General features: G+C 54.2%; 1 protein-coding gene and 1 long non-coding RNA gene across 6 annotated transcripts in view; one reads left to right on the forward strand and one right to left on the reverse strand.

The window, feature by feature from the left end:
• LOC145715939 (uncharacterized) overlaps positions 1 to 22,780 on the forward strand; it is a 51,808-nt gene extending 29,028 nt beyond the window's left edge. For all 3 annotated transcript variants that reach the window (XR_014138241.1, XR_014138244.1, XR_014138243.1), the window contains one exon: positions 21,629 to 22,780. This is a non-coding gene — a long non-coding RNA (uncharacterized LOC145715939). The remainder of the gene's footprint in view (positions 1 to 21,628) is intronic.
• On the reverse strand, positions 8,779 to 19,069 carry PKDCC (protein kinase domain containing, cytoplasmic). Of its 3 annotated transcripts, XM_031025609.2 has the most exons (7): positions 18,255 to 19,064; positions 13,743 to 13,865; positions 12,849 to 13,120; positions 12,096 to 12,175; positions 11,746 to 11,853; positions 9,959 to 10,132; positions 8,779 to 9,733 (listed from the first exon to the last, which is right to left on the reverse strand). In XM_031025609.2, exons 1-7 carry the CDS (start codon positions 18,891 to 18,893, stop codon positions 9,648 to 9,650), a joined length of 1,482 nt encoding a protein of 493 aa, XP_030881469.2. In that variant the 5' UTR covers positions 18,894 to 19,064; the 3' UTR covers positions 8,779 to 9,647. The 3 variants fall into 3 exon arrangements, with proteins under 3 accessions (XP_030881469.2, XP_081652988.1, XP_081652989.1); XM_081796862.1 differs by lacking the exon at positions 8,779 to 9,733 and having other exon boundaries at positions 10,038 to 11,328; positions 18,255 to 19,068; XM_081796863.1 differs by lacking the exons at positions 8,779 to 9,733; positions 13,743 to 13,865 and having other exon boundaries at positions 10,038 to 11,328; positions 18,255 to 19,069.
• Positions 22,781 to 26,189: the final 3,409 nt, after the last annotated feature.

The raw sequence follows: 26,189 nt of genomic DNA on the forward strand, positions 1-26,189 counted from the left end.
CTGCTTGGAAGGGGACTCCGTGGTGGGGAATCCCATTCTGAGGGTGCCCGTGAGGGCCGGTGGAGCCCAGGCACTATCCGAGTTACACAGGTGCGCCCCACATGGTGGGCCATGTGTGCGGCTGCCTGGGTTCTGGAACCTGCGGGGTCCTCCGTGCTTGGAATAGTCTGGATCTGCTGACTTGGCAAAAATGGGTGTGGGGGTTGGTGCACATCTGGAGGGGAGAGGGAAGGAACCCCCGGTGGCCTGGGCCGTGGAGGGGCTTGCCAGCTTTGCCCACAGCCCTGAGCTCCCCCTTCTTTCCCCTCAACCACAAGAACAGTGCAATTCTCCTCACGTTAAAAGTAAACATCTGGCAGCATCTGCCATGCTCAAAATAAACCAAGAACGAATAGGAGGCATTCGTAACCACAATAGGTCCTGGATAGGGAAGGAAGGGGTGGTTCACTATGTAAAAGCCAAAGCTGGCTACTTGCGGAGGCTCAATTCATTTGTTTCTTGATGGGTGGTTAATTAGTTGATCAATGCACAAGCTCCTGGAAGGTCCTGCCCGTGCCGTTCGCCATGGCTCCCGGGGCAGCTCCCACGGACATCACGAAAACTTGTGGGGCCAGATGGTCCATGGTATAGCAGGGACTGGGAATGATGGTCAGTCCTGAGGTGTTAGCTGCCCCTTGCTGCACATCCGGGGTCAAATATCCAAGGACCTGGGAAGACTGGGAAAACGGTGGCAAAACCAGTGCCCTCACACAGTAATATACACACTGACTCCTCAAGTCTGATCCACGAGCTGGAAACAGCCCGGGCCTGGCTGGCAGCATCTGATAGCTCTGACGGGGCTCAGGGATGAGACTGGCCATATCCGAACGGCATCGAATCCACTCCTCCCGGCACACTAAGTGTAAGCGACAGACAGAAAGACCAATCAATATTACAAATGTCACCAGCTTTCACGGTCTGGAAAGAGAAAGGCTTCCAACAAGGGACCGATTCACAAAGCTTCGTAATTTTGGGGACTACTATCCTTCATCACCCTCATAAAAACAGCCAGAAGTGGCGTGGGGCTCAGTGGAGAAGAGCGAGCGGGAGAACATGGGGAAGATCGGGGTGCCTTAATGCCCGGAGATCAGGCAGTTGGCTGTAACTTCAGAAATGGCTTTTATGCTGGAGGTCACAAAGTGGCTGTCAGCTGGCTGATTCCAGTTGGTAGACACGTACTAGTTGGCCCACAAATGCCTTTATTTTTGAATTTGAATTAGAGGCCAAAATGTGCCAATCAAGAGAATTATGCATGCATGTGCGTGCGTGTGCGCATGCGCGCGCGCGCACACACCCCCCCCCCCAAACCAAAAAAAAAAAACAAACAAACCCTCATATTCCCTTGAAATACCTGTGCGCTCAGGCCTAAGCTCTCCAGATGGCATCAGGCAGCACAACTCCTTTCCCTCTCTGCTGGCTTCTACAGTCATTTGTGATTTCAACTCTAGTATTAAGCCATCAAGCACATTTTATGGATCAGGGAGTTAGTGGGGCTGACTTTCCAAAACTCCAATTTAAATGAAGCTTATATAACAAAGTGGGAGAGAGAGATTTTGCTCCTACTTTAGGTGAAAAGATTGAGCTACTCCTTTAATCCATTGAAACAGTTATCTAATTAAAATCATTTTTTTAAAATTAAGCAACATCACAACATGCAAGAAATTTCCGGAAATTTAAAAAAAATGCTACGTGGGTTGTCATCCTTGCAAAATTTTTCCTCGTGTGCATTCCTTCCAGTCTTTTTTCACACGCATTTTTACATAGTTGCATATGTGGGTGTGCATCCTGCTTTTTTCATTGAACGCTGTAATTTACATATTTTATCCCATTGCTGTCTAATCCGCATTTTTTGTTTTTCTAAATAATGTTTCAAGGAACATCTGCATGCATTTGGATCTTTTTGTATTTTGAAGTATTTGCTCAGAAGATAGTTTCAGAAGTAGCATGAATGGGTTATATATGTAACAACTTGCATATTAAAGAGTTAACCTGGAAATTCCTAACCCACAAGTACCCTGTATAAGTCTCTTTATCTCAGCAAGTCGTTGGAGAGGCTGTAGGAAAAAAAAAGCTCATTTCAGCATCTGTGATAGGATTGTGGGTAATTAAAAAAAAAATTGCAGCATGTGAAGTCCATTCCGGGAATAGCACTATCTTGAGACCCAAGTCAAATAGGACTAAATGTGCTAAGCAGAGGCCTGTGTTTAAAGAAGAAACTCATTTGCTCTTAATAACTGCAAAATGCTGCATAGCTCGACGATGGAGTCAGAAAACTCCGCAGAGCATCAAAGCCTGGTTCAAAAAGATACGGGAAGCCAAGATACAAGACAAACTGTCTTTCCCCATTAAAGCATCTTTGTGCCCTAAGCACAAGAGTCATTTCTTAGAACAATGGCTGCCTTTAAAATTTTTTATTGATGGGAAAAAAAAAATGGCTAAACAGGACCAGAGTGTTTAAAGGTATTCTATACCCTATAAACAACCTGAAGAGGGGTGTAAACAAGGTGATGTGTCATAAAATGAAATGTGATACAGATAACCTTACCACTGTCTTCTGTTTGAGTTCAGATGGCTAACAGTGCCTTAAATCTCCGAGTCGTGGAAAGCAAGCACCCTGTATTTCATTTTCATTTTGCCTACACGTCTTTCCCCAAATAAGTAAGAAGATCAACATCATGGAAGGGCAGGACGAAAGGAGAGCCTTTTCTAAAGACTGGCCTCCATGCCCAAGAACTTCAGGGTGCCTGAGGGCTTCTGGGAAATGGCCCACAAGTTTTGTTTCCACGCCGAGCCAGTCAGCAGCATCTCGCAGGGTGGGATTATGGAGTACTTGAGCAAGCCCCACCTCCTGTGGAAAGGCAGCCTGTCTTTGGTGAGGAGAAATCGTGCCTCCCTAATCTACTAGAGCTCTTTGAAGGGCCAAATAAGTGTATGGATAAGGGGGAAACAGTAGACACACTCTATTTACACTTTCACGAAGCTTCTGACAGGCTCCCCGCCAAAGCCTGTTGGGTCGCCATGGAAATGGGGGGAATGTCTGGGGGCCATAGAGAACTGGCTTAGAGATAAGAAAGACGGAGTAAGGATAAATAAGCCTCTCTCTGGCTGGAGAAGTGTTAATGGTAGGGCTTCTGGTGGGGGAACTGATGCTCCTGAGGGTCCTGGTTAACCGGGCTAACTGGCCCTTAGCGATTTGAGATGGGACCGTCAGGCGCTCTGCTTTGCCAAGCAAATCAGCTTCCTTGCCCTATCATGACAGCTCCTCTCACCTCATTGAGTTTGTGACAGCTCTAGTGATGTTTTTTTTGACATCTTTAGTGACACTGTGAGGTCCTGAAAGGCAGGGGCATGTCTGGTAATTCAGTATTCATTGCAGTGATTAGCGCTTGAGAAATATTTTGTGGCCTGAACCCTCGAGAGAGGAGGGAGTTGCACATTGAAATTGCCTGACTTGCCCATGATGCCGGGGGGCTCTTCTCTGTGGAGAAATCTCAACCAAAAGCTGTAAGCTGTGGGAGACGCAGGAGACTCGTGAGTGGTCTGATGTTCAGCATGGGCAAGGGTAGGTTGAGGAAAGCATTAGGTGAAAGATAATTCAAATTGCACTTTAATGGTTGTTATTATACATTGCACAGGGAATACATATAGATGTATATTGGTATACATGTCAGTTTCGAGAAGAGTAGTATAAACTGTACTTTTGAGGGTGACAGATTTGAAGCTCTCAGTGCCAGCCCAAGAAAGAGTTTTGGGTCCCTATAATCCAGTGCCGCTTAATCTATTTTTCATTATTGCCCCCTCCCTTGCCAAGTACTTTTGTGGATACTTTTATCCTAATTGCACCACCCCCATGAAATTTTAATAGCATGCATATACTGTGTATCTGTTTATATACTGTGGGCTTTTGGAGGATCACCAGCCATTGGGATATCTAAGATTTTTTCACGTCCGAGAGCCAAGTTTTTTTCTCCTTGGGGATGATCATGGCCCTCATGAGAATGCATGCTGTAGAGGACTCCCCGACAATTACAGACCTCACATCAAGGTCCCTATGGCTTCAGGTGGGTTTGGCCAGTGGAGAGCTCCAAAGGAGATGGGGATGGGGCAGAGGGGCGGGGAGGAGAGTAACACGAGCATACATATTCATCTGGCTCCCTCCTTGTGAGGTCACGCCGCCTGGCTGTGTCCTTGGTCACTTGACTCCTTCTAGGTTCTCTGGGTTCTGGTAACAGATTATATTCCCTCCCCTTGGGAGGGGTTGGTAATAGCTGTACTGCTGCTAGCCCGAGTTCCAGCCCTATCCCTTGGGGTTCTCCTGTACCTACACATTTATAAATCTCTCTCTCCTATTCCTGTTGGGACCCTGAATGACAGATGGGGGACGTCTTATCACTGTGCCTCAGGAGAACACCCTGGAGCGGGGAGGAGGCCAGCAGAGGGTAGGTGAGTGATGGAGGGTGGGGGGCCAGGTAGGATGGGGCAGGAGGACAAGGGATTAGAGTCCTAAAAAAGGAGGCTGAGATGGGCCTTGTTTTAATTTGCGGAATGGGGTGAGACAATGAACTCCCTGGACATGGTCACTGGGGATCCTCTAGAACTTGAGAAGTAATTTTAAGAAATAATGTGGTCAGTCTTCTTCCCACAGTTGGGACTTATATAGCACTTTCTCCACCTGATGGTGTAGCGTTGGCCTGGATTCACAAAGAAGTTACCGGGGGAGGGGCGCCTGGGTGGCTCAGTCGTTAAGCGTCTGCCTTCGGCTCAGGTCATGATATCGGGGTCCTGGGATCGAGCCCCACATTGGGCTCCCTGCTCAGCGGGAAGCCTGCTTCTCCCTCTCCCACTCCCCTGCTTGTGTTCCCTCTCTCCCTATGTCTCTGTCTGTCGAATAAATAAATAAAATCTTAAAAAAAAAAAAAAGGACTTACGGGGGAAATAAAAGTCCTGCATGATAGACCTCAAAGGCGTCCTGAAAAAAGGTCAAGCTCTTTGGGGGACATCCTCACCCTTATGGGATGAGCCAGAGAGGCAGACCTGGTCTCCTTAAATTGCCTTTTGGGTTTTCTATCAAAGGCAGGTGGGGGTCTGGGAATTCTTCCTAAGGGGCGTGCAGGTCTGAGACATCACTGATCTGGGTGCCGGGGGACGCTGTGCTCCCACGTGAGACAGTGGGGAGAGGTGAAGAAACACAGGCTTTCGGAGGCTAACATCCTGGCTCTTCACCTTCTGGGCCATCCACCGTTTCAGAGCCGCCGTGGGGATTAAATGAGAAAGTAAGGGCACATAAAGGCAGCCCGGCCCTCTTCCTAGCCGACTGAGTAGTCGCATGCTCCGAGTCTACCAAGCCTTTTGCTGGCTCTGTCCCTGGGAGTAGGGGGTGACCGAGCTTTACATGCTTTGGGCTCCAGAAGCCAGAGAGTGAAAGCAAGAAGCCGTTGTCATGGATGGCGGGCGGGTGGGCACATTATCCTGAGGCCTCCTAATCCCATTTTCTGCTTTCATGTTAATCCTCTTCCTCCTGTCTGCCACACACTCAACTCGCAGGGCACTGACCCGGAGAGCCCCGCTCCACCTCCTCCCCGCGATGGCAGTGCTCCCCGTTGGGGGCGCTGGAGGTGGGGTGTGGGGACAGTCTGGCTGTGCCTCGGTTCTCCCCAGCCCACCTGGGTAGTCTTCCAGGCCAGGTCCCAGGTGAACCCTGAGGGCTCAGCTCACTCATAGCAACGACACATCAACCAGTATTTCCTAAACACGTACTGTTTGCTGATACTGGCTAAGACCCTTACTTACATAATTTCATTTGGTCCCTGTAACACTGCTGTGAAGCAGATATTATTTATCTGAAATTTGCAGACGAGGAGACGGAGGCTCAGGGAGTTGTCACAGCCCAGATGACACAGAGAGCAAAACGCAGGATGGGCCAAAATTCCTCCAGAGTCTCTTGGGGGACCAGTGGCAATGTGAGCCCTCTCATGTTGCTTCCTACTTCCCCAGCGCTGGAAAGGACCCACCTCTGGCTTCCCTCCTCTGGGACTGTCACCCAAGGCTTCAGTTAGGTGAATGTATTTCTCCCATGCATGAGGCCCCGGGTATCATTCCACTCCACTGCGCAGCGGAGCGGAAAGAACATAGACTTTGGGGAAAGCGGGTGTGGTTCTGGCTTCCGCAGGAAGGGGACAAGATGTACCCAGGAACTGAACGTTTTCCAGGGAGACAGGTGGCTACATGGTGAACTGCCATCTGGGGGGAGGGGTGATTTTGCCTCAGGCTTTTTACTCACTCTCCCTTTCCTTTCAGGGCACTCTGTCACCTCTCTGTTCCTAGCTGCGAATGCCCTTTATTCTGCAGGGCTGAACCTGGCCATTTTTCCTCCCAGGTATCTAGGTTCTGAGGCAAGGCTCGCTCGCTGAGGAAGAAGCAATCTACTATCGCCTCAGCCGCCTGTACCTGAGTCTTTCTTAAAAAGTTTAATGTGCTCTGGACCTCCATTTAATTTATTTTTTTATTTAGATTTTATTTATTTATTTATTTATATATTAAAGGTTTTATTTGTTCATTCGAGACAGATACAGAGAGAGAGAGAGAGAGCATGAGCAGGGGGAGGGGCAGAGGGAGAGGGAGAAGCAGGCTCCCCACCGAGCGAGGAGCCGGATGTGGGGCTCGATCCCAGGACTCTGGGATCATGACCTGAGCCAAAGGCAGACGCTTAACTATCTGAGCCACCCAGGCGCCCCTAGATTTTATTTATTTATTTGAGAGCAAGAAAGCATGGGCGGGGGGCGGTGCAGAGGGAGAGGGAGAAGCAGGCTCCCTGCTGAGCAGGGAGACCAATGTGGGGCTCAATCCTAGGACACTAGGATCATGACCTGAGCCAAAGGCAGACACTTAACTGACTGAGCCACCCAGGTGCCCCTGGACCTCCATTTTAGTTTGTCATCCACTCCAAGTAAGCAAGGGCTCCCTACGTCTCACTTAGATTGCTGCGATTCTCCCCTCTGGGACAGGCTTGGAAGTTACGGTGGGATTTGAATGCTTACTGAATCCCTTAGCAGCTGTCATCTAGGCTTCAGTTTTCAGGTCCATAAAATTGGAATGATAATTGTACCTTGCTGAGGCCAGCGCCTGCCCCTCTCCTCGGGCCACTTCTAGAAACTTCTAGAGCCTAGAAGGCAGTTCTGGGTTCATCTTCAGCCTTCTCTTTCCTCGCTGAGCCACACACTTCCTGGGCCCTATGGGCCTGTCTGCTGACTGTAATCAGGGTCTTTGTTTCCCTCTGGGCTACATAGACCCTGCAGACTTCCCTGCCCCAGTCCCACGACACCTCCTCGGTCTCAGCATAGTGATGTGGATCCTCCTGTCCTCAAATCCCATGTGCTGGTCTGCCGCTGGAGAATAACAGAGGGCAGGGGAAATCTAACACTGGACGCCATCGGGCAGGCTACACGTGTTGTAGTGCGTGAATTCAGCTGAGGAAAGGGGTCTGGAGATCTCAAGAAAGCAGAGGTCCTCCGTGGAAGGGTGGGACCTGAGGGGGGTGAGCACGGCTGGGATCTGACTTGGTTGAGCCATGGTATGAGTTGCTGTGGGGGCTCTGACCTTCCCACAGTCACCAAATCCAGGAAGCCAAAGGCGAGATGTGGCACGTGTGGGCCAGGCATGGTGGTAGGGAGGTGCAACTTTGAGCGTCTGAGCAGCATCCATGATTAGGATTCCAGAACTGAGATTGCCTCCTCAATCCCTTAGAACCACAGGGACATCTTGGGCATGAGAACTTACAACAACCACGTCTGTTGAGGAGAAATCGGGTTCTGAGTTAAAGTTTGGTTATACTTTTTAAAGCCCTTAAAGGTTTGTGTGCTTTGAAAATATTCTAGAAGCAGAATGAGTGTACAGGAGAGAAGATGCAGGATTTCAAGTTAGAAGATGTGTATCAGATATGTTGGGCTCCTTCTGGCCTCAGTGTGATTGATTGTGAACCCTTAGGTCCTCACTTTCCCCTCTGGGTTTCCACACACTTGGGCCTTTCCTTGCTAGAGCCTCCCTCCTTTTTTTTTTTTTTTTTTAAGATTTTATTTATTTATTTGACAGAGAGAGACACAGCGAGAGAGGGAACACAAGCAGGGGGAGTGGGAGAGGGAGAAGCAGGCTCCACACAGAGCAGGGAGCCCGATGCGGGACTCGATCCCAGGACCCTGGGATCATGACCTGAGCCGAAGGCAGTCGCTTAACCGACTGAGCCACCCAGGCGCCCTAGACCCTCCCTCCTAAAGCCCAGGTAGAGGGGGCTGGTCTTTCTGTAGACCTTCCTTTCTCCCCTCTTTCCATATATTTTATGCTCAGAGAAAAGCTCAGGAAGATGATGACCAGGCCCAACCCCGAACGGGAGAAAGCTGACCTGACTACAGGTTGCTCAGTGCCCCGCAACCTGACTGTGGCTGACATCCCACCCTTAGGACACCAGTCCTTTAGGTAAAAGCTCTGTATATAAAGAACTGGTGTGTGTGAAAGCGTGAACGTCCCTAGGGGAGGAAGTCCCTCCTGTCTTTTGTCCGGACACGGATGTGGAGGGCCATGGAGGGAGGTGGGCGCCATGGGAGCAGGGCCTGCAAACACATTTTGCCAACTTCAGTGTTTGCCACAGAGATTTCACTCCTCCAAAGGTCATCCCCCATGACCTCTCCTGCCCCCACTTCCCCAAACAAACACCAAAGACATTAAATGAGGACAAGTCAGCCCAAGAAACTGTGGCTTTGGGAAGAGTCCTTGCCGTGAAACGTCATTTATTAATTGATTGACTTTTTTTTTTTTTTTTTTACAAAAATAAACATTTTAATGAACAAGAAGTACAAAAGCTTCTGGATATACAAACTCCAGGAGGGGGGAGAGGCTGGTTTTGGCTGCTTTGCGGCTTTCACTGAAAGCAAATGAGGCAGAAAGACCCCGGCCCCACCCCCACCCCAGGTCCTGGCTCAAACTGCAACCTGCTCCTTGACCCCATGTCTTGGCTCATACCTTGTGGGCTCCTCTGTCCCTGCCTCTGCGCTGGCCTGTGGGTGCCCCCGGTTGGGTGGCCAGAGGTGGCCTCCCCGGGTACAGAATCCCCCACATCCCAGAGCATCCCCGTCAAGTCTTCTGTCCGGAGTTGAGCTGAGAGAACACTCCGTGACTGATTGTCCCCACGCAGCCCCCACCAGATGGTGACATGCAGCAGCAGCAGCAGGGGCTCTGGCTACATTCTTACACCATGAACACAGTGATGGGGCTGCCCACAGAACTGTCCCAGCGAGGGCCAGAGCCCCCCCAGGGGATACCAGCCTGAGCCTTGCTGGCTGCCCAGAGGCTTGGGAAGGCAGTCCGCCCCCCTGCCCCGCTCCCGTGATTCCTGGCCCCGGGGCCAGCAGTCCCATACCTAGACCGGTAAACTCACATTTTAACATTTGGCATTATTGCACGTTGTCCTGGTCACCTCACCGTCTGGGATGTCAGCCTCGTCTGCAGGGGTTTCCAGGTGACATGCAGTGTTGCTAGTGCAAGTCCATCCCTCCCTCCCTCCACCGGCGAGCCCAGCTGGCGGGGCTGGTCCGCTGTCAGCTGAGCCCCCCGAGAGGTCAGCCCAAGGCCCTCACATATGTCGTCTTGTTGGGATCAGGGACCACGTGGCTCCATCCTGTCTTGAAAAATACCAGCTGCCGACCTGGAGGCAGAGGTGAGAGATAACGGGACTGTTTCTCTCCCTGGAGGCGGGGCCACTCTCCCCGATGGGACTGCCTAGAGGACGCGTAGACTTGTCTCTCATCATCTCGGCCTTCTTGTCTTTTCATCAAAGCTGGCTTCTGACGGGGGACCACTACCTGTCAGTCTCTTCCAGGGAATGCCAGTCACCTCCCTCAGGACGTCCTTTCCCTTCCCACTGGCTCACCTGTCCAGGTGGTCTGGTTGGTGACCACAAAGGCCTGGCACTGGGCATGGCTCTCGCAGATGTCCACGGCCTCAGCCAGGTTGAACACCGAGAGGAGGCAGCTCCCGTGGTGGTAGGAGGGCCAGCAGCGGTAGTCTTCCTGGGGGATGGCGCTGTCTGGGAGGCGCTGGTACTCTGTGGGGTTGGGGATGGAGCTCGAATGAGAACTCTGTGTTTCCAGGCAGGAGGGCTGGGGCCGCTTCCTGGAAAGGGCTAAGACTCATTTCCTAACTGAAAGCTGAAAGCTAGCCCAGTCACCCTCGCATGGGGATGAAGGCAGCTACTGCTGTGGAACTGGGCTGAGCACCCAGTAAAGGCAAAGCTCAGGTTCGGTTTTTGGGAGACCCACAGCTCCCAAATCTGAGGGTGCACAGTGGGTTCGGACAGCACCTGACAGCGGGTGCATCGTGGGATAAATGCACACGCAGAGCTTGAGGTCGGGACATTTTGGACATTTAAAGCTGGGCTTCTCAAACTTCAGTGTGCCTGTGAATCTCCAGGGACTCTTGCTAAAATGCAGATCCCGATTTAGGGGGTCAGGGGTGGGGTTTGGGGGTGGGCATTTCTAACCAGCTTCTGGTGCTGCTGGTCTGCAGACCACACTTTGAGTAGCAAGAGTTTAGAGCACCCCTGGGTCCTGCTTCCTTTGGGCCTTAGGGAGAGAGATGAGGCAAGCTCCTCAGGGAGGGAGCAGTTGGGGATTTCTGAAGTTACGAGGAATGCAAATGAATGTGAAACACAAAAATGACCATTGGGGAATCCACAGCTCTGGTGTCTGGGGGAGGAAGCTGGAGGAAAAATCTTCCCATTATACAGAAAGAGCCCCCAGAGGCTCTGCGAGCTCCTCAATCAGGAAGCTGCTCGTTCACCTGAGTCCTTCCTGCTGCCTGGGGAGCCCCAGCTCCGGACTGATAATGCAGAAGCCCTGGGCCTCTGGCCACCCCGCCCTCCTGCCTCCTTCTTCTACCAGGGACTAGACCAAAGTCCAGGGCTGGCTGTGATTTATGGCCCCATAAACGGCGTCCTCAGGGACAGAGCCAGCCATTGTTCACCTCGTTAAACTTTATTTACAGGGCTAACGAGGGCTCCCCCACCCCTAAGACTGGCCAGAGCTCCTTGAATACAGAGGCTGCCCACTCCTGGCCCCCCTGCCAGCCATGATAAACCCCAGGGCCTCAGCAGAACGACGACGGCTGGGGGCTGCAATTCTCCCCGTGCTCCTGGGCTTCTTGGCTGGTTTCGGTGTGGAATCGCAGCCTCCTCCAGCCTCCCTCCTAGCCCCAGAAGGGCAGAGGAAGGAAAGAGGAGCCAACATATATTCTGTAATACAACTGTGTAACAGGAAGCAAGTTAATTGCTCGCACACACTTCGCCTAGCATTGAATCCCCATAAGCATTTTGTGAGGCAGGAAATATTAAACCCAGTTCACAGGAGAGAAAAATGAGGCTCAAGGTGTAGGGAAGCTGCTCAAAGTCACACAGTCAATACAGAGTGGGGTCTGGAGCTACCCAGAGAAGGGGTGTCGATGCCTGCCCCGCCCCCTGGCCCCCTGCCCCGAGGTCAAGGCAGAATTATAGTCATTCTGGCTCAGCCAGAGAGAAGACCTCCAAGTAGAGGCTAAACAGTCAGTGGTCTCTTCAAGTGTGCCTTAGGAGGATGAGCCGCTTAGCGCGATTAAGGGGACCACTCACCCTCCCCCCTGCTCCCGAGCTCCTGGAGCCCCTGGAGCCCTGCGGGAGCCACTCACCGGCTCTGCTGCCTGCTGAGCTGTTCTGCAGATACTGCCCGCTCCGGAACAGGTGCAGCACTCTCTCCAGCCGGGCCAGAGTCTCGTCTACTCCCCAGCTGAGCTCTCCTGCGGAGTGCAGTGTGGCTAGGAGAGGGTGCCCGCGCTCCTACCCCTCCCCGCGGTCTGCAACCTGCTGCCTTTCCCTCTCTTCCCCTGGAACCTGGGCCCGGGTGACCAGTGGACTGGGAAGGGGGTTTGCCATGGAATGCCACTTTGGGAAACGCCATACTGTGCTGTCCTGGGGCATTTTCGACCCCATGCCTGCTGGGGGACGGTGATGGGAAGCAGACGGCGCCTGGAGAGCTCACCCGTGGCGTTGACAATGCTGTCCAGCAGAGGCCGCAGTGCGGGTGGGGCACTGTGGGGCAGGAGGTATGTGAAGAAAAACCTGGGGCAGAGAGAAACCAGGGGCTCAGTGGTCCGGCCTTGGGGACACCTCCTTCCTCTGCCCCAACTTGGGACAGAACCTTAATCTGGCCAGGGAGCCTGATCCCTCAGGCCTACCACCCAGGCATAACCCCAGAGCGAATGAAGGAGTCCACTACTCAGGACTCAGGGTAGGGATCAGGACACATGCTAAGGCCACACCTTAACTTTATACCACGCTGCAATCTGAGGTCTCTTTTCCCCATCCGTCCCCAGGACTCCGCCACCACCCAGTGCCACCTTATCCCCTGAGCTGATCACTGTGACAGCAGCCCCATAGCTGAGGCCCAGTGAGGAGCTTCCAAGACTGAAGGACCAGGGGACGAAGGGGTAGTGCCAGTCCCACCAGCCCTAGGCTCTGAATCTGACACTATTTTAAGAAGCCTCCAGCTGCCACCCCCCACCCCAGATTCTCCTTGGAGATGACTATTTTTAGCCTCATCTCCGGGAGCCTGAATGTTCCCTTCTTGAGTGGGTAGAAGACCTTCCCCACCCCTGCTCCTCCATTGATCAAGGTGGAGTCTCCCCACCCTGGCTGGCCTCCTGGACCCCATGTGGGCTCTCCCCTTGCCATGCCCTCCCTGGCTCACTCTTCCTCCCCAGCCTTCCTGGGGGGGTGGGGGGTTGGAGGTCACCTGTAGGCATTGTAGAGGTTGCGCTTCTCATTCATGCCCTCACACCAGCCCTGGGCCGAGCAGGGCAGGCTGAAGTTCCTGGCCGGAAACTCCAGGATGCAGTCAGCACTGCTTGCACACGGCGTCTCCTCCACGCGTGCGTCGTCCAGATCTGTCACCTTCAGCTCTCCATCCACCAGCACGAACTGTCGGGGGCGGAAGTCCAGCAGAGTGACCGAGCCCAGTGGGGAGTGGGCCAGGTGGTGAAGGAGCCGGCCCAGGCTCAGGCAGATCTGAGGGGCAGACACAAGGCTGCTCATAGGCTTCTCTCCTGGGAGGGGGGCCTGGGAGACTCCAGGGCTCACCCCTTTGGGGCGGGGGGGGGTTTGGCTTTTCTCTTAAAGGCTCCAGTGCTTACTAAGGGCTGAGGGCCAGGGGCCTTACAGAGCAAGCCAGTGATTTTCTAGTAACCCTGGGCTGACCTGACCCTGAAAGTAACATGGAGTCGCTGGGAAATAGGCCGCATGGAAGTCTGCAGATACCGGCTCTCCTCCTTGAAGTTGCATCTTGAGTGTGGTTTTAGTCCGGTGCGTGGAAATGGAGGGTCAAGATGACTTTAAGGTCTTTTCTAGTCCTAGGACACTGGCCCTCTGGCAGCCAGGCTACACGGGCGTGCATGCACGTGTGTGTGTGTGTGTGTGTGTGTGTGTGTGTGTGTAAGGAGCACAAAAACGTCAGGATCTTCTATGTCTTGCTTCTTTTTTTAACCCTTTGGCTGACAGCTGAGTCAGTTTTGCTCCATCTTTCCCTCCTTTTTCTGACTGAGAAGGAGTCCAAGCTGCTCTGGAGGGCTGGCCTTCTAAGGGAAAACCATCCCAGCAAGGAGCCCAGGGCCCAGCCCTCTGCCCTGCTCACTCGGAAGCGGTCCTCCCAGGAAGTCTGCAGGAGCTGGATCATCTCCACAGGGGCACCCAGCTCTGTGATGGTGGTCAGGGTGTCCGGGATGTCCTCGCTGTCCTGGTAGCAGTAGCCATAGAGCTGGGGGAGGCCCAGGGCAGGTCATTAGGTCACAGGGTCGGAGTGGGGACAGAGAAGGGCTGGGCTGTCAGAGGCCCCCCTCCCTCTGCACTACGCACCTCCCACCCTGATCCCTAGGCTGTTGCTTCAGCTCAGGCCAGAAGAGAACAGCAGCATGGCCCGGGGAAGCCTGCCCTCTGTCCCCGCAGCCAGAGCTCCTGCTGGCGACTTCAGCCTCCTACCTCCTGCTGCTCAGGTAAATGGGCAGGTCTGGACACCACGTGTCAGCCATGTGCCAGGCACTGTGCTAAGTGTTCTACATGCATAACTTGATTCTTATAATCTCCAATTTACAGGTGAGGAAACTAACTCAGAGAAGTTAAGTTACTTGCGTAACATCACACAGCTAATGCAGGAGCTAGCATTCATATTTATGTCACTTGGATTCCACAGCCTGGTTCTTTCTACGAATACCGTTTGTTAATCAACAAGCCAGCAAATGGGTATTCTACCTCCTCTCCTGCTCCAGTCCTCGATTCCTTTTTTTTAAGATTTTATTTATTTATTTGTCAGAGAGACAGAGAGAGAGAGAGAGTGAGCACAAGCAGGGGGAGCGGCAGGCAGAGGGAGAAGCAGGCTCCCCGATGAGCAAGGACCCTGATGCAGGGCTCCATCCCAGGACCCTGGGATCAGGATCTGAACCGAAGGCAAACGATTAACCGACTGAGCCACTCAGGCGTCCCGGGCTTCTATTCCTTATCATTTCTACTTTCTGGCAACTTCATTTTTTCTCAGCTCTGGTCTTGTGGGCGGAAAAACAAGCTCCCTCGGACTGGTAACAAGCATTTATAAGAACAAAGCATCCAAGGGGCACAACCTTGGGTGTTCTTTGCATATGTTGGTGGTGGGGGTGGTCACACCCACCAATGGGATTAGTAGTAAGGGATGGTTTCTGCGGAAGATCAGTTCTTTGGGGGCATGCTCACAAGGGCCTGCCCACTCCACAGGACCTGAGGATGGGCTCGGTACAGCTCATCTAGTCAGGGACTTCTGGGAAGCACAGCCTGACTTTGTCATTAACACCTAAACCAGCATCCAGAGAGAGAGCCCTGCTTCCTCCAGCCTCCCCCACCACACTGCCCATCAGCCAGGGATCAGATGAGGCTCAAAACAACCAGCACCCTGTGGGGTAGAAACACAAAGGCTGAGTTGTCCAGACCACAGTAGGGAGAGGGGAGAGCTGCACAATGTGGGGGCTGGGGGGAGGGTGGGGTTGCAGAGCAGGGGGGAGCCAAGCCCACAGGTTAGATGTCCCTGCATACTGTCACCCTTCTTACCATCATTCACACCCCTCCCAGATCCACTCCAGGCCCTCACGTGCCCTCTTCCGTCCCAGGAGTGCCCTTTCAGCTCCCCCTTCCTGGAGCCAGCTGCCCCAAGCCTGCCGGCATGAGAGAAGGCACGGCTCAGGGCCGCCATTAGATCAGCAGGGCTGCAAACCAGGGATCAGGGGACAGTCCCAGGCACCCTCTTCTTCCCTCTCTCTCTCTCTGCTCCCCCACCTCGCATTAGCCCAGGGAGGCCCCAGGCCCCGGTGGGGCGGGGGTGGGGGGTGGGGGGGAAGGTAAGGGGAGCAGCCCTGGGGCCTGGTTCTCATTTTCTTGCCCAGAGTCTGAGCCTTTGTGGGAAACTTCTGAAGGTTATTAAACACCCGGAGGTCGTTAAATGCGCTGTTAACGAGGTATTAATCAACACCCCTCAGGAAAAAATAAAAAGACACCATTAACCCCCCCAGGAAGCGTGAGGCTGAGCATTTCAGTCGCATCTTTTGTTCGTTTGGGAGAAGAAATATACTCTAGCAGGGCCAGAATCTGGGCCCAAGCAGGCTGGGGCCCCATCTGAGGCCTGAGATCCTGGAACTGTGGAGGTTGGGGGGAGGGAAGACCCTTTTGCCCTTTGACCCTGGGCTATAGAGGCATCTATCACGTGAGAAGTGTGTATGTGTGTGTGTGTGTGTGTGTGTGTGTGTAGGGGGTGACAGAAGAAAGATAGAGAGATCTCGCCCAGGCAGGTCCCCAGAGACCAGAGAAAGTGCTGGGAGGTGCATGGTGGGACATGCTACCTGGGGCTTTTCTAGTAGAATCCACAGAACCAACTTGGGGGCTACCAGAGATGGGGATGGGGCCTCCGGGTGGCCTGGGGGAGCCGGAACTCTAAGAAACATTCTTTGGCTCCTCCCTGGTTCAGCAGTCAAATGGTTTTGAAATTTTAAATGAGTAAGAGGTATTGAAACATTGCACACCCTCACTGCAGCCTCCTGAGCAACCCCTGTACCCCACAGCGGGCTTCCGTGGCAGCAGAGGTGGCCCTGAGGAAGAGGCCAGAGGGACTCTGGCTGGCGGTCACCCCAAAACAGTTCCTAAACTCAAACTCAGGGACCCTTTCTTCCTCGCTCATGGTAGCTTTTTACCTTTCCCCAGATGGAAAGGGACCCTCCCCACCTTCTAACACTTGGTGCCCTAGGGCAACTACCCCCAGTCTCCGACCCTGTAAAAGTCACACAGCCGACCTCAGACAGACCCAGTCTTGGGTGAAAACTATTCAGCTGTAATATATATGTATTACCTATGTAATATAGATGTATTTTGGGGGGTGCTTTCAGAATCGGGCAGAGGCCTGACATTAAAGCGGAGGACCATTCTGTGAGATGCGTGGGGGCAGTTAGCTAGATGCTGGTCAGGAAGCTTGGGTAGGGTGAGTGAGGGAGGGAGAAATTCCTTAAGAGACAGGAGAGCACATCAAAACCTCAAACCTGTCCTAAGGGAGGTGTGTGTGTGGGGGGCCTCTTGAATCAATTAACTAACACTTAATGTCCTGCTTCTCCACTGCCTCAGAATCTGGCTGACACCCCAGGGTTGCCAAAAAGTTCCCAAGAGCCCCTGGGAAGCGAAGAGAACAAGATCCTCCCAGTTAGAATGGCCACGTAACCAGTCCCTCACTCCCTGAAGCTCCAGGCCCAGTGTCAGCTGGGCATCCAGGCATGGCTGGTCACAACCGTTGGCTCTGCCCGACCTCCTGCCACCAGTTCAGGGCGTAGGACCTGGTCACAAGTGTCTGACCAGAGTCGGGGGAGCCTGGGGAGACCTGGAGCCAGCAGGAATATAAATAGCCCTCTCGCCTCTCTCTTGTTCCGCAGTACCCACCCAGGCCTGGGGTCTATCTCAGTCCTTACAAGAGGAGGGAGGGACTCCTAGATTTCTCTTCAGTTGTGCTGGGTGCAGAAAGGTTAATTTGAGGGGGCTCGGAGGTGCAAGGTGTGGGCGAGGTTCCTCTGCTGGGGAGTCTGCACACACCCTCTGTTCAGCGGGCCAAGACCAGTCAGGGATTCCCCTCTCAGGCTGCTCAGACATGTGCAAGGGAAGAGTTTGTCTAATCCTAGGGCCGACTCAAGGACAGAGAGCTGGGGGAGAGGAGGAAGTGGGTGTGTTAGGGCAGTGCTGGGGCTGTGAGTGGCCCACTCTCTTAGTCTAGCCCGGAGGGGACAAGGTGGGGTCTCATCTCTCCCCTCTGCTCCTCAGTGAACAGGAGAGACAGAGTCCCATTTAGTAGGAACCTGGGCATCTGGCCTTTTCAGTCTTCCAGCCACTGGCCACATCTGCTCTGATAATGTGACCCTGAGACCCTCAGGCCCGTAGCCTGTCCCCTGAGCACTGAGCTAAGATCCTAAGGCTTCCTTCATGATCCAAGGGCTGTCTTTAAGGCCTGGAGAATGGCGGGGTCACTTCTGGGAAGGGCTGTGCATTTTCTGGCCTACTACCCAATTCCCTCCAGTCCTTCCAGTGGCTTCTGGGTGGGGTAGGGGGTGGGGATATTCTCTGGGAATCAAGCCCAATACAGGGTCTCTTTCTAGCCCTTCCCAACCCCGTTGTTGTCCCATCCGATCTTCAAAGCCTGACAAGCCACTGGACGTTGAGAGAAGTGGGGTTCAGATTCCATCAAGAAAGGGGGCCCTATCACTGCAGTTGGAATCCTGACTCAGGGATGACCTCTGTGTCTTGGCTTGGGGTTATTTCCCTGGTGCTCAACACCCTAGCTCCAGCCAGAAGCAGGGTCCTAAGTCCTAACAGACTCGCACCCCTACCTCGAGTTTTGGGACCCTCCGTCCTGGTCTCTGTCTTCAAAGGATATGGGGTGGAAGCTGAGAGACGCAGGAGTCCCTCCGTAAAGAGACGCCCACTCAGGAGTGAGGGGCAGGGTAGTGTAGTGGGAAGCGGCCGCGGTCGGGGTTCTGCCCCTACTTAACCTGGGCACAGTCTTTATCTCTATGGCCGAGGGTTCTCTTCCAGTCAGAGTGACCGGACCTGGGCACGTCCAGCCAGCACCCTCACCCTCTCACCCCCACCGTCGTACCTGCAACACGTTGGGGTGCCGCAGCCGCTCCAGCAGCACCATCTCCTTGAGCAGCTTGTGGGCCGCCAGCCGGTAGCAGCCCCTCCGAGCCCCGAACTCGCGCACGCAGCTGCCCAGATCGTGGCCGCTGAAGTCCACCGCCTTGAGCGCCACCGCGGCGCCGCCCGGCAGGCGGACCCGGTACACGGCCTTGGTGTAGCCTGAGCCCACGTACTGTGCGCCGGACACGTTGCGGAGCGCGGCGCAGCCCAGGCGCGGGCCCGAGCCGGGGGAGCCCGGGCCGGGAGCCGGGGGCCAGCTCGGGGCGCCGTCGGGCAGGGGCCGGGCCCGCGGGGGCCGGGGACGCTGCAGGCCCGGCCCGCCCGGAGCCAGGTCCATCAGGCGCCGCCGCTCCGGCCGGCCGGCCCCGGGCCCGGGGCCCCCGCGGGAATAGCGCTGCACCTCCTCGTAGCGCGCTCGGATCTGCCGGGCCAGTTCCCCGCGGCCCCCGCGACGGCCCGGGCCCGGGGCTGGCGAGGGCCCGGGGGACTGGCCTGGCCGCGGAGGCTCCGACCCCGGTGCGAAGAGCACGTTGAGGACGGAGCCCAGCAGGAAGGAGGCGCAGAAACCCGCGGCTACCGCCGCCCGCCGGCGCCGCATCGCTCCCCTCCCCCCAGCCGGCCGGCCCCGCGCGGCTCCCTCGCCCCGGAGGCTCAGGCTCCGAGGCGGCTCCGCTCTGCGCCCCTCCGGCCCCCTGCCCAGTCCGAGCGCATGGCCCCGGCGGCCCCGACCCCGGCCCCTCGCGGGCCGCACATCGGCCTGACACTTGCCTCCCTCCCGCCCTGCCCCCGCCGCTTATAAGGCCCGGAGCCACCGCGCCCCCGCCCCCTCCGCCTCCGCCTCCCAGCTCCCGGCCCGAGCCCGTCCTCGGCGCCGCCCCCTCCGGCCGCCCGGCCCGGCCTTCCCCGCTGACTGACAGCGGGACCTCCTCCCGCGGCCGTCCGGGCCTGGGAAGCGGCGCGGAGGCGGCTCCGGCCCTGCCCAGCCCGCGGGCCCCCGAGCTCGGGCCGCGAAAGGGGGAAGGGGCGGCGGCGACCCCGCGACACGCGGGAGCTCCGGGCCCGGCGCGAGGGCGGATAACGGGGCCGGGGCTGCCGGATAACGGGACCAGGAGGCGGATAACGGAGCCGGCCGGGCGGGGTGGGGGAGAAGATAGAGGGGGGAGGTCGGCGGGTAACGGGCTCCGGAGGGGACGAGCAGCTGGCTCTGGGGTGCTGGGGGTCCGTGTGCTCTCAGAGCTCTCTCCCGGAACCCAGGGCCTCCCTCCGGGGTGGGGGCTGGGGATAGAGGCTCCTCGCCCAGTCCCGGATCCCGGGGCGAAGGGGTGGGGGTGGTGTGGGGAGGTGGCCGTAGAGAGGCTGGCACCTGCGAGCCTGCGTGGGTCGGGAATTCTGGGATCAGAGGAATAATCGAAGATGCCCTCTTCAACCTCAGCCACCAAGGCTTTCTGGCTTCTCATTTTCCTTGACCCTGAAGCCCCAGATCGAACTCCTCTCCCCGGGATCCCCGCAGTCAGCAGCGGATCGCGAACCATATGCATGCTAGTAGTTTGTGCAAAGGGTGCATTTGTACCCACGGACGTGCGTGGTCCAGGCTGTCTGTGGAGTGTGTGCACTGGTGTGTCTGAAGGGGCCACTGTGTCGAAGGAAGGGAGTGTGTACCCTGTGTGTAAGCTGGTGCTGACTCCGCCAGAACTTCTGGTCCCTCCTCCTCCCTCCCTGATTGCATCATTAGTGCTAATTGAGGGGCTTTCACACGTCAGTGCATTAGCTGTTTGGAGTGAGCTTCCCCCCTCCTGGGAGAGATAAGCTGCTGCCCCTCCCCATCCCAGCCCTCCACTTCCCCACAGCCCTGGAACTGTCCACCCAGAACCTCTCACCTTCCTGGGCACCTTCCTGCCTCCCTCTGGTTCTGGACTGGTTAATCTCTTTCCTCCCCGCAGTGTCAGAGATTGGCTGGAGAGGAGTCAGGGGGTGTCGGAAGGACACCTCTCTGAGGGGGTGTCAGGGAGGGGAGATTTTCCTCCAGGGGGCTGAAGAGGTCTGGCATTCCTACAGAATGCAGAGTCACTGTGATGAGAGAGCGGACGGGAATCTCTCTCCCAGTTCTTTTGGACATGGAAGGGCAGAGGGGAGGACTGAGTCTTTGATCTCCAGCCTGGGATTCCACTGAGGTAGGGGCATCCATCCCTGACTCTTGGGGTGCCCTAAGGCTGGAGCGTTGGGGCCCAGTCCAAGTTAGCAGGCATGGGAAAGGCAGAGTGAGAAAAGCCACGGTTCTTCTGAGAACCTTGAGTTTGGTGGGTTCGGTCTGGCCCTGTTTAGCTGCTCTGCCCCATGCTGGCCCACCGCTGCTGGGTGTGGGGGCAATGTTCTGAGCAGATGCCCTCCCCAGCCCTCACACCAGATGTCTTTGTTCTAATTAACTGTGCTGGGAAAACCAACCTGGGTTTGTAAACAGAGCTACTGGCTAAAGTCAACAGCAGCAAACAGCAAACATTCTCCTCACACAGCCTCAGTCCAACCCAGCCCCTGGGGAAGAAGGGAGGCTTGCAGATCCTGAGGCCCCCTGGCCCACTGCTGAGTCAGGGAAAGCCTATCTGCCTCCGTGACCCCAATATGGCTGCTCTCTTCCCAGTTCCAGGGGCTCCTCTCCTGGTGAGGACTGGGGATTCTGGGAGGAACAGAGATGCCAACCAAGTTAGGCTCTGCCCCTCTTCCAGCAATCTCCTCGAATCTCCCCAGCCAAACCTCTGCATCCAGGAGGAAGCCATGGAGTGGGGGATGGGGGGTGGGGGTGGGGTGGATATTCCTTAAAGAGCTTTCTTTGGGGCCTGCTCTGCTCTAGGGTCTCGGAGAAGCCCCTGAGGTAGGACTTGGCACTGTGAGTCTCCAACTTAGAGCTGGTGAATATAAGGTGAACATTGTTAAGTTTGTTACACATCAAGTAGGTATTGTAATAACATGTTCTGAAATTAGATAATTATTCCTATGATATCTTTGCCAAGGCTCGGTGTTTCTATTATGGTCTGAAAGTTCAGTGCACACAGGGGCCTGAGGAACAGGCACAAATGTACATACAAGGCACACGTGGAAGCCCACGGAGCGGTAGCTTCCCACACGGGAACGAAGACATTTCAGCGCTCTCCTCACACCCACTCTGTCTCCCCCGCCAGTCTCAGACACACAGACACACACAATCTTTGATGGAAATAGGTTTTTGGCCTCTGAAAAAAAGGGATTGCACTTTTGGAGATTAGAGTTTCTGAATTGGCAGTTCTTGAGTTCTTAACCAAATTCTGCTTGTTTGCTTTTTTTTTTTTTTTTGCCACCCAGGGAGAAGAATCATCATTTTAAAAGAATTGAAAAAGACAGACTACTGCTTCAAGCTTGGGATCCATAGTCTGCCCACTGGCCCTGTCCTGGAGACCCGGCAGGGCCAGCCTCCTCCTCAGGCCAGTGTCCAACTTTGAGCACTGAATGCCATCTTCACAAGAGAGTCTTCCTCCAGCTGTCACTCAGGGCCACAGCCGCCCGCAGACCAGAGTCTCTGCTAGTGTGAAGGCTCAGTGCTGCAGACACACCGCATCTTCCTGTTTCTCCCCCTGCCTGCCACACCCCTACCTACCCCAAAGGCTAACTTGGATAGCTATCCTTGGGAAGGAGGCAGAGGGTTCAGACTCCAAAATGCTAGATTTCTCTGGAAATGTCTTAGACACCTCCTGTCTGCATGTTGTGTCAGGTGGTCCTGGGCTGCCTCTCAGCAGCTCTCTTAGTCGTCTCCCTTTAACCTCCAGCCCAGGTCTTAAACACCTCTTTTGGAGTATTATGCTCCTGCTTGAAAACTTGGAGGGTGAACTGAACTGGGCCGTTGGGCCTCCATGAGCTGCCCCAGCCCTGCCCCCAGCCCTGTTGGCCCCTGCATGGAGCCAGACTTCCCCAGCCCCGTGCCTGCCCTGTGTCCTGACTTGCAGCCATCATCTGTGTTTTCCCAGGTTGCCCTCCCAGCTCCTCCTTCCTGAAATGCTCTCTTCTAGCCTCTCTGTGTAGTCTTTGCTAGCTGGTTCTTCTAGGTCTTCTGGAAAGTAGCGAGTTACACATAATGCTTCTCGGGTGCCTGGGTCCCTGGGATCTTGAAGGTATATTCTCAGAGTTCTGTGGATTTATTTCCTTTAAAAGGAAATGTACAAAATACATTTCTCTGGTCTTGGAAACTTTGATGTAGAGTTGAGAGCTTGGGACTTGGAGTCAGAGAAATCGGGGTTCAAATCTCATTAGCTGAGTTACCTTGGGCAAGGTAGGTAACCTCTCTGTGTCGAGTTTTCTCGCGAAGAAAATGGGAGAAAATACTAGTCACTACCACGTGAAGTTGTTGAGTGATGATATGCAAAGACATGTAAAGTGCCTGGCACAGGGCAAGCCCTCAGTATGTGTGATTTATTGCTAGTATTCACGGTCATATCAAACAAATAAACATCTGTGACCACATTGCTTGGTTGGCTGTAACTCTGCCCAGAGGCAGAAATGACTTTACTTCCATCCTGGTTTCCACTGGTGAAATCCCTCAGCCTCCCGGGCTTTTACTGTGCCTGGAATTTTCACGTTTTTCCAAATCAGCAAACCAGTGGTCAGTTGATCAGAAGAGGCCTCCCTTGCCTCCCCCACCCCACAGTGAGCTGTGGAGAGAAGACCACGAATCAGGGCTTGATGCCAAAGTGACTGAGAGCAGGATAGGCCTTCCTGGGGCAAGAAGCTGGGGGAGGGGATGGATTCAGAAGAGGAGGGGGGAGGGAAAGGGGTGGAGTCAGGCAGCCTGCTCTCCCACCCCCACTTCCCTCAGGTAGGAAGTGAAGCTGACTTTCCAAAATATAAAAAACAGATGATGAAGGTCAGGTTTCCTACACAGTGGAGAGCTGGAGCCCCAAGGCAGAGTCCCCTAAGAAGTGATTTGAGACAGAGATGGGGGCAGAGGGAGAAAGAGAAGAGACAAGATAAGACAACACGATGCAGAGACAGGGAGGCAGAGACAAAAGCCCTGAATCCTGAGAAAGATAGTCAGACAAAGAGACAGAAAGCTGTGACTCAGGAGAGATCTGTCTACTCCTCTGGAAAAGAGCTTAGTTCCTCTGTGTGGGTCCCAAGATGTGAACGTGAGCCATTACGACTCCATGACCCTGTCAGAGGGTGAGGCCCTTCAGGACCCTAGCAACCGAAAGGCTTTGTAGCCTCTCAGAGCTCCCACTGCCCAGGCTGGTCTCTCTGGGTCTGGGCCTCTGGGTCTGGGGTCCCAAGTGTCCCTCTAGTCTCCCTCCCTGGGCAGGGCTCTTTTCTTTTTCCGTCCTTTCTCCAGCCCAGAGAGATGCTCTGCAGCTTCTCTTTCTCTCCCTTTCCTGGTTGGCTGAGATGTGTGTCCTCCTCTTACACTGCTCCCTTTGATTGGAGGAGCCGGAGGGTAGGGGTGGGGGGACGACAGAGAAGGCTGAGAGGTACCTGTTTAGAGCCATTACCTGGGGGTAGGAGCAAGGGGGCTGCCTTGGTGTTGGACCCAGCCCAGAACTGAGATTCTGTTAGAGCTGAACTCCAGGTGCTCTGTTCCTGGGGCAGATGAAGAGGCTAATAGATGAATGGAGAGTTGACCATTGGATCACTACTGGATGATGGATGGACTTTGGTGGCAGGGGGTGGTGAAGGGAGACCTTTGCCTTTGTCCAGAGGCCTTTGCATCAGAGAGGGATGGGAATGGAGCATAGGGGCTGGGTGATTGGATCTGACACATTATACCTTCTTTGACCAAGCCAAATGTACCCTGAGGGTGCCTGGGGCAACTTTCCTTCTAGGCCCTTGTCAAACAGAACCAGTTCTTTTCAAGCAACCTCAGGGCTGTGGTTTGGAAAGTGGAGAGAAAAGGGGACGAAAAGGGAGGCTGTTGAGTTTGTGTGTCTGGTTCTGGACCTCTAGAAGGCTGACAGTCTTCTCCCTCTTCCCTGGCTGCCCCCAGGAGGCTGGCCTGGACCAAGGCCTGGGAGGAAGACAGGAGGAAGACCTGGGCCCTGCATGTGCCCTCAGGAGCTTATGGTGTAATTGAGAAGATTCCCTCCAAACCATCAGGGACTCATAGCAAGGAGGGTCTGGGATGGGCCGGCAGGAAAGAACTGACCCCTACCTGGAACCCGGATGGAGAACTATCTTGAACTGAAAGCCTGCTGTGTGCCGGGAATGGTCTAGCCTCTTGACCCACACTGTGAGGTCCGTATCGCCACACCTGTTTTATACAGGAGGGAATTGGGGCTCATGAGATTAAGGAATCTGTCGAATGTCACACACATCTTTAAGGGGCAGAGCAGACCACCATGAAATGAGCAAGCAGCGACTCGGGCCCTGATTTAGGTTTTCTCTCTGCTCTTGGTTGGTTTGGGAAAAGAAAATTCCAGTTGGCATGGAGATGGAGAGAGGCAAATAAATGCCACCAGTGGGAACCGAGATGGAAGGGTATTAAGGTTATCTTTGCCTCCAGGCAACAGAGTTTGGTCATAAAGTTTTATTATTTTATTGTTCATATTAATACTAATGATAGAGCACGCTTACTAAATGCCTTTCATCGTGGTTTGATCCACTTAATGCCTCTAGGAAATAAATACTATCATTATCTCCAATTTTCAAGATGAGAAGATTGATGTACTGATGGGGTAGGTAACCGGTGGCAGAGCTGGGATCTGGACACAGCTGTCTGATGTGCGTGCAGAGCTCGTGCCTTCTAGGTTCGGTCCTGCTGCCTGTAGTTTTGTTCATGGGCTGGGCCAGGCTGGGCTGATTTCAGCTGTAAAAATGCCAAGGTCAGTCTTTCCAAGCCTGGCATTGCTATCTGGTGGGAAAGACGGCTGTCTGATGATCTTTGAGCCTTTAAAGGACAGAGGTAGGCTCTGCTGGGGCAGGGGGCAGTGAGGAGAGAAGGAGGGAGACGCAGAAAGAGGTACATGGAAGAGCCCTCACCACTCACCCATAGGGAAACCCACAGACTCAGGAGTAGAGACGAAACCCCTCTGATGTGTTTTTCAGAGACCCCAGCAGACCCTGTGAATCATTCCATCACGAGTGATGTTTTACGAAGGGTTAACGAGACTCTGGAAGTTAAAATAGTTATTTGAGAAATCTCAAAAAGCACACACACACAAAAAAGGAAGTCAAAATTATACAAAATCCCTCCATTAAAGGAGATTATATATCATAAGATGTGAAAGCCACCTTGCCTGCCCCTCCAACCCCACTTGCAGGGGTAGCTGCTATGAAGGATGGAGTAAAAACTCCCTAAGATGCCCCATGCACTCATCATCTCCCCCAGGCCCATGAGCTTCCCCTGGTGACTGTCTCATTTTTCTACCAGCAGGTTCCAAGACGCCTCGCAGTCTCTCTGCTGCTTCTAAACTCAGATTCAAGTCCTGGGCTTTAGAAAAAGCCATGTCTCTTGGATTTGCTCCTTTATTTCCTCACTGCCATCCTACCCAGTTCAGGCTCTTCCTCTCACATCTGGTCTGTTGATTGGGTCCCCTCGAAGTTCCCCTCCCACCTCGAAGCATGTATGGGCACCAGATTCATCTGCCAAGAACACTGCTTCCAACACATCATTTTCCTGTTCTAAAATCTTTGATGACTCCCCGTCATTTGGAGGGTAATTCAGCTTGGCATTTAAAGTCAGTTGCGACCGACTTTTTCTATTCTTGTATCCACAAATACTTCCTGACTCCATGCTGCAGCCTGGCTGGTCCCTTCACCACTCTTAGAGAACATTCTGCTGCTCCTGCCTGACAACACACTTTCCTCACCTATCCAAAGCTTGCCCATCCTTCAGGGCCCATCTCAAGGCTTTCTTTGTTTCTGCAAGCCTTCCCTGATTGTTTTA

Source organism: Leptonychotes weddellii, chromosome 10 (genome assembly GCF_054177405.1).
Source record: "Leptonychotes weddellii isolate Sample4059 chromosome 10, ASM5417740v2, whole genome shotgun sequence".
NCBI classification, from domain to species: Eukaryota; Metazoa; Chordata; class Mammalia; order Carnivora; family Phocidae; genus Leptonychotes; species Leptonychotes weddellii.